Source organism: Papilio polytes, unplaced genomic scaffold, assembly GCF_000836215.1.
Source record: "Papilio polytes unplaced genomic scaffold, Ppol_1.0 DF824225.1, whole genome shotgun sequence".
NCBI lineage: Eukaryota > Metazoa > Arthropoda > Insecta > Lepidoptera > Papilionidae > Papilio > Papilio polytes.
This window is the reverse complement of record NW_013524979.1, coordinates 237177-250560: the sequence shown is the minus strand read 5'-3', so window position 1 is coordinate 250560 and position 13384 is coordinate 237177. Positions and strand designations below refer to the sequence as shown.

At 32.7% G+C, this 13384-nt stretch overlaps 3 protein-coding genes across 6 annotated transcripts in view; 1 reads left to right on the top strand and 2 right to left on the bottom strand.

Moving 5' to 3' along the window:
- LOC106110412 (trichohyalin-like) overlaps nt 1-1625 on the bottom strand; it is a 44566-nt gene extending 42941 nt beyond the window's left edge. Inside the window, exon 1 of the mRNA XM_013292240.1 lies at nt 1419-1625. Within this exon, the coding sequence (XP_013147694.1) occupies nt 1419-1541 (123 nt within the window). The 5' untranslated portion in view covers nt 1542-1625. The remainder of the gene's footprint in view (nt 1-1418) is intronic.
- A 2325-nt stretch (nt 1626-3950) lies between these two features.
- On the top strand, nt 3951-6077 carry LOC106110542 (probable 28S ribosomal protein S16, mitochondrial). The gene is made up of 3 exons (XM_013292400.1): nt 3951-4152; nt 4775-4934; nt 5898-6077. The coding sequence occupies exons 1-3, from the start codon at nt 4036-4038 to the stop codon at nt 6020-6022; spliced, it is 402 nt and encodes a 133-aa protein (XP_013147854.1). The 5' UTR covers nt 3951-4035; the 3' UTR covers nt 6023-6077.
- A 528-nt stretch (nt 6078-6605) lies between these two features.
- The window catches only part of LOC106110574 (receptor expression-enhancing protein 5-like), an 8761-nt gene continuing 1982 nt past the window's right edge, over nt 6606-13384 (bottom strand). The window contains exons 3-6 of one of the 4 annotated variants that reach the window (XR_001226106.1): nt 11879-12002; nt 10726-10857; nt 9574-9614; nt 6606-7561 (exon numbers count right to left, since the gene is read on the bottom strand). Coding sequence is in view for 3 of the 4 variants with exons in the window: in XM_013292450.1 (XP_013147904.1) it covers nt 10763-10857; nt 11879-12002 (219 nt within the window). In the remaining variant the exon portion in view is untranslated. The remainder of the gene's footprint in view (nt 7562-9573; nt 9615-10725; nt 10858-11878; nt 12003-13384) is intronic. The other 3 variants (XM_013292450.1, XM_013292453.1, XM_013292452.1) reach the window with 3 other exon arrangements.

The following is a 13384-nucleotide window of genomic DNA, read 5'->3' as shown; positions in this document are numbered from 1 at the left end:
ATTTATATGCTTCATCATAGACTGTATAAGACTGGTTTTCTTCTTAAACAATGGTATTTGGTTTAACATCAAGTTTATCGAGCGTTAAATGTCTATTCAAGAAATTACTCGTCCCCATTTCCTTGTGCTCATTTGTCCGTTACGTAAGTTTGTATTGAGAACATAAAAATTAAAGTTTGAAATTGAACTGGTCTTCTCATTCATAGAGAAAGAAATGTATTTATTACCAACTTAATAAAAAAGTAGCCTATATGTTCTTACAGACTATGTTCTACATCTGTGTCTAATTTCATCGGGTTTCTTTGAGCCGTTATGCAGATCTAAAAACATTCATTTATCCATAAATTTCTGCATATACAATGAGATCTTTTGCTTAAGGTCCATTATTTGGTTTGTGTAAAACCTACACATGCTCATTGGGTGGTTTACATTTTTTTTGTATGCGACGGATACTTGTAACGTTGTATAGATGGAACGTTTAAAAAAGTTCCAGTTAAAATACATATTCTTATGCATTTAAAAGTATAATTTGTATTTTTGGTGTAAAATTCTGCTGTAACTAGTTACTCCAATCTCTGAGAGTAAATTCCTGATACTAAGTTGCCTTATGTGATTATTAAACTCTAAGTGCAGTTGTCTTTAGGACTTATTCCTTGTTATAACCCTTTTGCCATGGTTTTTATATGTAGATGCAATCAGGAAAAATCCGCTGATTGTTCAATTCTTACGTCGTTTTAAGCTATTAGGAACATTGTCCTCTTTATAATGATTTATATGGGTTAAGGATAACTGGACCATTTTGATCTTGTAATTCGTTTACACCGAACTGGCTTACGTAATTTAACTGTCTTATTTGATTAGGATAGATCCCAATGATGTCATTTTACCTCGTTGTAGAGAAGCATTAAAGTCGAGACATCAAAGCGTATCGTCATAAAATGAACAATTTATATTGTCAGAAACAAATGAATTAAAATATTCACTTGTCGAACAGAGAGTGAAGATTTTAATTTCAACAATAAATTTCTGTTAAAATGTGAACAGAAAGAGATAGACGTTCATGAATGTAGCTCCATTGATCTATGAGAAGTTTGAATAGATTTCAAGCATGCGTAGGACGACTAGTAACTGCAAATGTACGGACAATTGTTGAATAAGGTTACGTATGCTGGATAGTAACTTGGTCACGTAGTTGTAGATATTAAAATAATTGTAATGATTCATCAAAACGCCTTTTTCTGAAAAAAAATAAAGTACACCGGATAACCTTAAAAAATTTAATAAAACTAGGAAAATGGGAGACTTGGTTGAAGTGATCCTACTTTCATAAATGAGACTCGAAGGGAAATACATGAAGGTGAGAAGGTTGAAAGGAATGTGGGGAAAGGAAAAAGTATAGTTTTAATAAAATAACGTACTTGGTTTTCTTGGTTAAGCAGCTTGAGTTGGTCATTGATGAGACTGTACTTGGCGCTCTCCTCCTTACGCAGCGCCCGCTCCTTCTTCAACTCGGGGCTCCAGAAGGTCTTTATGCTATGCATGCTGGAGCCGAGCTTCTGGTTGGTCAGTTCCAGCTCCTTCTTGAGGTTACCGAGCTCCCGCTGGAGGTCCGAATTCTGTGATTGCAGCTCGCCGAGGAAAAGCGGCGGCGGTTCACGGCGGTAGTAGTCATCTTCAGGCGGGGGCGGGGGCGCGTAAGAGCGGTCGTAGTCTCGCTCCAGGGACTGGTACCGGAGCGGGCGCGGGCGAGCGCGGTGGTGCGCGCCCGCGGACGCCGAGCGGCCGCGCTCGTCGGGTGCCGGCGAGGGCTCGTCATCGCGCGCGAGGTACGGGCTCCGGCGGGAGGGGCTGCGGTCCACCTGCGGCAGGCGGCTCCGCGTGCCGGACCACTCCTGCCGGCGCCAGTCCTCCCGGCACGGCGGCCGCTCGTCCTCCCCGGCGTACTCGCGGAGATACAGCTTGACGTGTTGCCCCCGCGTCAGTGGGAGCGCATTGTGCACTGCGTGACGGCCGCGCGGACACTGGCGGGCGGCGGCGGGCGGCGCGCGGATCGATCGCGGCCGCTCGCGCATGCGCCACAAACGCCTCCAGCCGCTGAAGCGACCGCGCGGATACGGTTGCGGTTAATTGAATAAATCCGAAATAGGGTGTAGGGCACTGACATTTTTTTACTGCTCTCGTAATCATCGTAACAGAGTAGTAAGTCCACCGCTTGTTATCTAATGTCTCTACCTCAGATTTACGCAATGTTAAAAGACCTGAACATCATAAGTAGTTAATCTTTTTTCTTAGTTGGATTTTAATTAAAATTTCAATGAAGATTATTTATGAAAACACTGCAAATTAAGTTTATCGTTGCCTTTGAAGACTATCATATTGATGGTTTTTCTAAAAATGTGATCTGATCTGACCTCATTTATATTCCTTGCATCTATTGTTTTTTGAAGTTAGTGAATCAAATGCAAAATCTTTTAAACCAACTTGAAACTTTAAATTAAGTTAAGATAGAAAAATATAGGTTAAAATAAAGTCAAATTGTTTCTCTACTATTACAAATCCTTTAAATTGAGTAATATTATTATAGTCTTAAAAGCCATTACCATTATCTCTTTGTAGATTAAAACAAGGAAATCTCTAAGTGAATTTTCTTATTAATTGAGTCTATTTTTAGAATACGGACTCAGCTTCCTATTTCTCCCGAAATTTACAGCGATGTAGCGCTTTAAATCTAAGAATGTCACTTCAAGACGCTTTTTATCCCGTGACCTACTTACATCGTTTGTACTCTTCACTCGTATGTGTTTCATATATTCACATCTCTGTCTGTAGTAAGGTCGAAGTTATGTCGGTCATAGCGGGTTGCAATCGGGAAGAGGCTAGGGATGTTCTATTTTACATTTTTATCGATATACGTTCACGATGAAATGAGAGATGTCCCGTTCTTGTCACACAAATATACGTAATTTGTTCCTACCACTCTGAGATACAGAAGTGCATTTAATTGTCCATGTCTTGTATACTAAACGAGCCCTTTCATACGAATATGAAAATAAATATTTTTAAAGACAATTTCTGTACAATATGGCTTCCTTCAAACATGGCTTTATCCCATATAGATTATATTTTTATTGTGAACTTCTTATTTATTCTAAAGAAGCATTTACAGGTTCACCTAGGCAGCAAAACCACGATATTTTTAGAAGCTACCATTATGTCTTTCTTATATCCTTCATTATTGTAATATTATTACATCCGTTGTATATACATGTGCTTCTCAAAATCCTTGTCTACTGTAGACTTAGTTTGTAGACCATGAATAGAGCTTAGCAATAAAAATTGGTCTGTTCCAAAAGCGGCCCTATAACCAGCCAACCAAAGTTCATATGTTTAAGAGTTGGGCGACAAAAACAAAAAATAATCGTGTAATGGAATAATAGTTGCCAATATCTACATCAGTAATCATAACAGTTATAATTCAAATGAATTGATTGATACCAAATGATAAAAGTCAATTAGAAAGAAAAGAAGATAAATTCAATTTACCTGATTGTCATACACAATATCGAGTTGCTCACGTTACATCACAATTTTGCAAAATTAATTTACTACACTAAACACTCAAAATTTTCAGCAATTTCCAGTAGGGTAGAACGTAATAATGGACTTCGGGGATTTCCCTGTGAAACATGCCTACACTTATTATACTTATTAAACGACCGTTTGTTTGAAGTACTGTCAAAGCATAATGTTTGTAGTCTTCGATTTTAAACATAGAAAAAATGTTTTATTGTTTTAAAACTTTTGTTTTAGAGTTTACTTATTAAAAACTATTTTGTTTAATAATTGTAACGGCCTAAAAAAAAAGTTTGCCTTTATAAGTTAAAAATAAATAAATTGCGTTTCTGAACGTTGTTATTTTTTTTTTTAGGGGTTTAAGGTTATCTGTCAAATAATTGTCAATATCTGTCAAAAAGATTAACGCATATGATTGAAAATATTATTTAATAATTCGTCATAACTTTATTAAAGTTAACAATGCCTCTTCCGCCAGCGAGTGGAACTGGTAAATATTTTGCGAGAGCTGCAAAATCCATTCGGTTAATCCGTCAAGGATGTACTAATAGACCTTTCTTCCATATATCTGTTACCCATGTAAGTTTTAGCAGTTTTATTATTTAATTACAATAATAACATCAATAAACGCGCGGCTTCTGATGCTTTCTAATACAAGTTCAGGGTATATTGCTTGATTTCCAACTATTACATACTTTTTCTCAATGTTAGAAGGTAATTTTGGAATTCTGCAGAAGGCATACAAATTATTTATAAAGATTTAACTATTTTAATATAATGCCAGTTAATTTTAAGGTCTCTTGGTCTATTGTATTTTGCTTTATCATTCGGAGAATTAATCATGATAATACTGTACTGTTTAAAATGCAAGAGAGAGCTATATTCAGCATTACAACCAACTTAAGCTTGAATTTAGTCCTATTCCCCTTCCCACCTATTTTGTATAAGGGTAGGATGTTAAGAGGAAGTGAATTAGGCAGCAGAGATTAGCATGGGTGACGGAAATATCAAATATCCTAGTTGCATACATACTCTTCTTTGTTGAAGGAAGGTAGGCATTCATCTGTAAACATAGACATCTAGTAGTTACCATAGCCTATAGACATGGGCAGTGTTCACTTTTCTCTGACCATAATTTCAGTGACAATTTTCTTGTTTGTTGCCAAATACTATAAAGTTTTTTTTTATCTTTGATTTTCAGCGTAGAAGACTGAACAGCCAACCAGTGATAGAGCAACTTGGTTCATATGATCCAATGCCTAATTTCAAGAATGAAAAACTGGTTGCCTTAAATCTGGAAAGAATGAAGTTCTGGCTTGGCCAAGGAGCCCATGTGACCACACCTGTAGCTGAATTACTTGGTAAGATTTATTATTATGTCTGTCTAGATTGTCCTGTGCCGCTGGTTGACTGTAAGAAATTACTGATACTCCTTTGGCTTAGTTTTAATATACATATTGTAGTAGTGTTAGTAGTAGTAGAGGCTACAGTTTCCGCAACTCCACGACCAGCGCGTATTTTGCGGGAAAACAGGGAATCGATTACTCCAGCCAACCCAGCTCTCCGCAGAACACCAACAAACCCTTTATATTGCTGGTGATCTCCAGGAGCAATCTCAGCTAACCGAGATACCTAACCCTGAGTTCAGTCACTGCTGGGCAGTGTTGTATGACATTTGACACAGTTTCTTCTTCCACCTTGCACACTGCACAATGGACTGTCTGTGACATCTATGTTTTTCAAATGTTTGTTGAAGTAGCTATGGACAGTGAGTACCACAACTGTCAGAAGCTGTAGTTAATTAAGTTTATATGTTATACTTATATTTATGCAAAAAGTAACAAATAAATAAAATTCTTTAACTTAAAATTCAATAATAAAATATTCACCAACCCGTGATGTGTTTCATAATGTTTTTGGTTTGATTAAATTTTCTTGTTCTCTTCATCCAGTACAAAGTACAATTCTATTTAATAGAAACTAAAAATTATAAAAAACATACCTAAATGATTTTACCTCCATAAAGTACAATTTTAGTCCTTTTTCTAATAAGAAAGAATGGAAAGGGAAAGTGGATTTGACTCAGGAGACGCATGGGAAGGGGAAATATCCTCTTTATGTGCGTCTCCTCTGTTGCTTTAGAGTAGGCAAACTCATCTGCAGCTGTGGATGTCTATAGTTAGTGGTCGGTGGATTCTGTCCACTTGCTTGTTTGCCACACTATAATTTGCATGCTATAATATAAAAAACGATTTTAAAAATGTAATTGACACCCGACATTGCTTCAAAAAAATCAACACTTCATATTCGTAATTTGTTTTTAGGTCTTTCCGGTTTCTTTCCAATCCATCCTCGCTCATATATGACCGCATGGAGAAATAGAAGAACAGTGAAGGAGAATTTAGAGAAACAGAAAGAAGCAGCAGCCGCAGAGGCTAAGGCTGAATAGTTTAACTTATAAGTTACCAAATATTTGTATATTAAAAATATAGTTTTAGAAACAAAGAAGCTGGATGTTTTATTTTCCTTTTAACATATTGCACTACCCCTTTAAAAAAGACAACTAAACTTGTGTCAAAAATGTTTTATTAATAAAGCAAGCTTCACGGTTTAGACCTTTTGTCAAAATCGTCATAAATGTAAAAATAATAAATTTTGTGACTAGAAAACATAAAATTCCAGCACAAAAAGCAAATAAAGCAATTTGTATTATACATTTACATTTATTCGGTTTACAAAATGTATAACGATAAATATTATTTTACTTAGAACTAATTATTTCTTCTATGATTTTCTGTTTGAAACTCACTCTCTCTGAGTTTGTGATATATGTTTATATTTTTTTTTCTTTTTAAATTGCTTACTTTTTTCTAGGAATAATGAGATATTATAAAAGTAAGTAATGAAGGAAAAGATATATATTTCTTATATCAATACAGCGAGCATAAGAGGGATGGAAATGTGTTTTATTATATAGCCTTGTTTCAACAAGGTTTCAGAATTGGGATATTTTAAAATAAAACAACATCAAATACACAATGAATTCCTCTTTATTTTGTGAAAAAGAAAATGACAAATATTTGAGTGAATACAAAACGCTGGCTAACATTGCCAAAGGCACACTAACGTTTACATTAAAGCATAGACAATACGTCACATGATTTTTGTCACAAAACGTCCCGATTTCATAATCTTTGTCCTCTATCATTTGACAGATGTCAATTTCCAAACATTAAATGCATTACTTAAATTTCTAGGTATAGCAACACTCAAAGCTGGCGGGAAAAATCTGCCCTTTATTTAAAAAATACACAACAATGTCTTTTCAATGTAACAAAATATCAAACCAACAGAGAAATAGAAACATCCCTTGAGCAAAACTACTTGATTGAGAAAACAGCAATAAAAGAAATTCAAAGAAATTGTTCTAAAACAAAATAAAAGTATGTGGAATATGACCTAACCAATTTCCACTTAATTAATCTAAATATTTGAAGATCTTATTTTAACATAATAGAAGAAAACAATACTAAGAAATTTATAACTAGGAAAGGCATATAAATGTTTCAAATAACCTAATTCCGATAATTTCGAAGTTGCCATGTCAAAATTTATGATAATACTAAAAAAATTTAGGTTGTTTTAAGGTCTTTTCGTTACATAAGTTTGTAAAATACATTAATATTTAAAAATTAAACTGAAAAGACCACTTGGCTTTTATTTACGAATTTATCAAACTTAACTAGTATTTTAATTTTGGATTAAAACACTTAAAAAATTACAAAATTGGAGAAAACCTTAATTTGAAATATGAACTATTTTATGTTTTTTTAATAACCACAGATTACACATACGAGCAGTCAAATACAGTGACAAAAGCTCATATAAAAGGAGAGTGTAAAGATTTGTACTTTTGCTTGCAGATTTTATTAGAAAAAAAAAAGGTTTTATTTGTTCTTCCCAACGACTTCAGATACAAAGCGATTTGCTGAAAAAGAAAAAAAACACAAATTATCAAACAGAAAATTTTAGAAAAATTAGATTAATAGTTATTTAATGAATTATATGCAACATTTACAAAAACGCATGCAAGATTAAAACTAAGCTAAGTTTCTTATGAAACTACTTTTAGTTACTTAGTAAAGCATATAAGACAGTCACCATAACATATGTACATAATACTGCATTAAAACTACAAGGTTTACAAGCTTTTGAACTTATATCTGGCAGGAAATCACCTCGCTTTTTAAGTATTTTTAAGGATTACATGAATGAGGAAGTTTATGAAGGTGTGTAGATTTTTTTAAAGTTTTATTTGGCTCTTCATAATAATTGTTTCCGAGTAGTTTTATTTTTTAAAGCAATAAGATCTGAATACATCCACAGTTGGTGCAACTATCAAAAAAAATTATTGTTCCATACAAAATGTCTAATATAATCAATCTAATGAAAATAACTGGTTTGTACTAATATTTACACTATCTATTACAGTTAAATGAAATCTCTAAGTAGATGATAAAATTATTAGAAAAAAATGTGTTATTTGTATTGTTAAATCTATTGGCGGATTTTGACAAATCTTTGGTAGAATATTCAGAGGAATCTAGAGTTTATGCTCAAAAAAACTAAAATAAAAAATCTAAAGTATTTTTTTCCCTCATAATATTATTTAAATACAACTTTAATTTTTTAAAGTTATATTTCTTAAATTTAACAAGCATTGTAATTTTGTCCTTCGATTTTTAATATGTTGGTAAGCAACATCAAGTGAAAGTGTCGACAGAGCATTCCAATGTAATTCGCAATTCAGTTTAAAAAGGTCAGTCTTTATTTTTGCTGATATCAGCAATACTAAAATATACAGTTATGTAAGTCATTGTACGACTTAAATGAAATTTAATAAAAATAAGTTGCAAACAATACTCGATAACAACAAAAAAATAAACTTTTACCAAGATTTTTTTTTACATTTTTAGACTTAGTTTCGTTACAAGATTTAGGGCTTGTCCCACCAAATTGTAAATTGTCTGATAATCCAACGTATAAAATATGTGGAGGAAATATCGGATTTTACCTTATCAGTGACATCCATTAAAGGCTATCTGAGCCCCTATCAGCCATTGGTGGGACAGGCCCTTAATCTAAAGGGTACCTTTGCCTTAGCAACTCTTTACTCAGACACAAAATGTTGCACAGCTATCGTACGGAATTACGAATCGCCGAAAACTTAATGACACCTTATTTTTTTGTCTACAGAAAAAAAATTTAGTTTCACAATAAAAACAACAAAATGATATTCCTTGCCAGATATAAGGTTAATTTTATCTATGATTGGTTAATTGTATACATTAGTTATCTATGGAAAGCGTGACTAATGAGTTAAGATAAAAAAATGACTCATCATTACTTGCAGGATGATTTTTGCGTTACGCAATATTACGATTTGTTGAAATAAATTGGTAGCAGACAAAACACGTAAATTTACTATTATTTTACAAACAAACAACATAAAAAATCATGCAAAGGTAATATCAATTTTTTTCGACACAGACGTCGATTTTTGAACTAAATAACGCATGTACTAGATTTTTTTTTTCAAAGTTTTAACATGAATGACAAAATCAAAAGTGAGCATCTACGAGTACAAGACGAAACAACAGTTCATTTACTCTTAAGCTAGGTTTCTGATGTACCCATTTATTTCATTTACCAATTGATTTATTAATGTTAGGCTGAACCTAATTTCAAAAGAGTAAGACTCATGTTATGTAGTTCGGAAACAGTTCATGATGTTATCGAACCATTAACACTAACAAATGGTTAAAAGCAATTAAAACCGGGCATTAGTAAATTAAAGTCTATATTTTTTCATTTCGATTATTTCTATAAATGTGTTAATCCACATTCCATTTTAGTTCAAGCATAGAAATAGGATAAAATCATTTTTTTATCTTGTCAATGAAAAAATTTTAAGTTGACCGTCCATTGGTGTTTACTTACATGTCGATGGATGTGTGTGAAAGTGCTCTAATCTTGTTTACCTAAAAAAGGTTATACCCATCGTTAAATAGGACAAAAACAAACAAAACTACATACCCAAAACAAATAAATTATGCAGGTACCGTTAACAAAACTAAAAAATATGGAATTATGTTGACAAACATTAGGTACATAGAGGTTGCCCAATAAATAAATAATCAAAAAATGTAGCTAATAAAAAAGATGGTGCAATCTTTTTTAATATTTAATGAACACAAAAAATATACGTAACTATAATTTAATTACCAGCAAAATACGATGTATTTATACTCAAATTACCAATAATATTTAAAAAAAAATAACATACAAGACAAAAATTACGGTGAAGTCAACCTTTTCATGGAAATGCTCATTTTTTTATTGACATCATGCACCAACTGATGGACGTTATCTACCTGTAATCGTGATTTTTCTGTCCATGTGGAAAATTAAAAAAGAAATAGTATAAAAACACATTTTGTCTATAAATTGATAATTTCGGTAGACAAACAATAAAAATAGGAGATCTGTAGACGAATTGAAATTCAAAATATATAGAAAACTTTTAAAATAGTAAAGGAAAAAAAGAAACAGGTGCAAAACCCTCAAATAAATTCGTTAAAAACATGTAGATATGACTAAAAGGCTAAAGGGAAAAATAATGTTAAACACAAGGAAAATGTATTGCTTTAAAATATGCTAAAAACCGTGGTAATTAGTTGTAGTATGGAAAAATCCTTATGATACAGGGATGTATATCATAAAATTCGTAGATACATATGCCTATTGTTACTTATTTTATAATTGTGGACAAACAAAACAAACATGGAATTTTAAAATAAAATATAAACAATGCTATTTAGAAAGGAAGTGTATAAATTATCTGTAAAACTGTGAGATTCATTTATTATCCCAAATAATCTACATTTAACATAGATGTTATTGTATTTTTACTTAGTATGTGTGTATGTGAATTTAGCAAGCCCCTATACAAAACAGGCAAGCAATAAAAACAAGTATAACGGCAGAAAAATTATGTAACAACTTCAACTTGTATATGGATAGATTCCCACCAATATACTTGCATGTGCCCTTTCCCATGCAAAGCATAAGACTAATCTATTGTTACCTTACCAAACTCTCCCCAACCATGACTTTAGTAGCAAAAAATCTAATCATTGTGCAACTCATCGAGTTTTTTGCTGAAAGCTTTGAGAGTCTTATCCATATGTTTATTGGCGTCCTTTATTATCTTTTTCAAAGGGTCTAAAAACAGTAACATCAAACCATCGAGTATAAAAGATTATTACATTTTTTGACGAAAAAAAATATTGTCATATCCACATATTTCTAACGTTTTTTTTAAATCACCATACCCATATTTTTATATTCACCAACTAGTAAAACAATAAATATAAAACTCAACAATCAACATTTTTTTATATACTAGTAGAAAAAACAAGTAATAAAATATCGGAATTAATCAATTACTAGAAATAACTAGAAATTTACAATTACAAAAAATAATTTCAATTTATTTCGTTTATACTTCCTTGAATTGCTTGGTATATTCTATGTTACTAGGTCACATGAATCAGCAATTTTACTTATATTGCAAATGTCATGTCTCAATGCACATATGAGTAGTTTGTTGAGTTTTATATTACTTGAAATGACTTAAAAGTAATTCTATACCCATTCCAATAAATCGATCTAGGGTTGAAATAAAAATCGGATAGATAAAATAATGCAAGGCAGATCCTCAGCCTTTTAATCATGCAAAAAGATAGTCATGTCAATGACTCCTATGTAAATAACTGTATCCAAATTCTTCTAGATTAAAAAAATAACATATGGAGTAATCAACAATATCCAAAGTAAACAGTATTTATCCTACAAGATAAAATTATTTACATTGGAGGCAACTTAAATGGTATAAAGAATTTTTTTTTATAATATAAGGTGGCAAACAAGCAAGCGGCCACCTGAATCCACTGAAATGGAAAGCGACTGCTGCCCATAAACATCCCCAATTGCAGATGCGTTGCCTACCCTTCATTGATGGAGGAGGAGACACACATCAAGATGACATTTCCCCTTCCTATGTGTCTCCTCCACCGTTAAATCCACTTTTACTTCCCATCCTTTCCTCTTAAGAAAAGGGTGGAAAGGGAAAGGAACTAAAATTAGGCCTACGGCACCACACTCATCAGACGAAACGCGGAATTGCTTCCACTTCACGCCTGTTTTCTGTGTGGTCGTGGTATAATAAAGGTAAATAACATACCAGAGTTGGCCAGATCGTCAATCTTGTTATGGTGCTTCTGGTAGTAGGGGCGAAGGATGCGGTGGTAGATGATCAAGGAGCCATTGAAGTCAGTGGGCAGATAGCACCAGATTATGAAGATGCACTATAACAAAGGAAAATTATTATAATTAACTAGCAACCATTTTTTTTTATAACATAAGGTGGCAAATAAGCAAGCGGCCACCTGATTCCGCTAAAATGGCGTAGTGACCGCTGCCCATAGACATCCGCAATTGCAGATGCGGTGCCTATCCTTATCCAACAGAGACATTTCCCCTTCCTATGCGTCTCTCTGTCAAATCCACTGCCCCTTCCCATCCTCTCCTTATAAGAAGGTGGTCAAGAGAAAGGGAATTAAATTACCCTGGCTTCGTATAGGTCTAATGTTGATATGAAAATGCATTTACGTCAGAAATTATTAGTATTTCTATATTTCACATATAAATCTTCCTTTCTATCACTATCTATTGAAGAATACTGCATGAAAATCAGTTGCATGCATACGGACAGACAGCTGTAAGCGACTTTGTTTTATACTAGCTGTTGGTCGCCACTTCACCTGATAATGTAGCTATTTAATGGTGAAACGATTTTAGAAATCGGCACAATAGTTTTTGATGTATTTCAATATCAAAAATACAAATCTTTCCTCTTTATAATAATAGTACAGATTAATATAGTGATAGAGTAACTAATCTTCTTTCCAGAGAACTAGATAGAATTTATTATTTTATTTAAGAGCATAAGGAATATATTAAGAATCAATTTTTGTACTTATTCAAAAGTCATTTACAAGTTACAGATAAAAAAACAATGATTATAATTAAAATGTAATCAACACTAATGAACTTCGCCTTGTAACATTAACTGTGTGCATTCATGTGTAATTGAGAGCTCAAGTTATATTGGTGATGACTCATAGTGTAACAAAGGTAGAAAACACAAAGACATTGATGTAGTTAATTATTATATAATACTGGCTTTGTCCTGCAATTCTGTTCACACTGAATTAAAGTAAAACTTTGTAAATAGCTTATGTGTTCTTTCAGATTGTATTACATCAGTGTCAAATGTCATCAAGATTCTTAGTTATGGAGACACCTATCCATCCATCTAAACTTTCACATTTATAATATTAGTATGACGTATCAGAAAGAGATGGATGGATTGCGTGAAAGGTGACATTATCAAAAAGAGAGTGACTGAGATGACATATGATAGAGTTATGTGGAGGACAAAAACTTATTGCAACACTATGGAAGTAGGATAAGGAGAAAGATGATGATGTATCCTGCTTTTTACTATAATTTAATAAATGATTGCTTTTATAAATTCAAAATCAGATTATACTAGAAAGTATTTGCAGATCCTTTATAGTGTTATATAAAAATCGTAATTATATTTTTAAGTAAATCTGTTTTATAAATTAATGTATACTGTTAATTATTTGTGGGGCTTTTTCATCTAATGAGGTTATTATAGTAA

Excerpts from the sequence above, each read along its gene's own strand:
- LOC106110542 (XM_013292400.1), top strand. The coding sequence starts at position 4,036 with ATGCCTCTTCCGCCAGCGAGTGGAACTGGTAAATATTTTGCGAGAGCT. Across the intron at positions 4,153-4,774 it reads TCCATATATCTGTTACCCAT|CGTAGAAGACTGAACAGCCA; the intron begins GTAAGTTTTAGC and ends TTTGATTTTCAG. Across the intron at positions 4,935-5,897 it reads ACCTGTAGCTGAATTACTTG|GTCTTTCCGGTTTCTTTCCA; the intron begins GTAAGATTTATT and ends ATTTGTTTTTAG.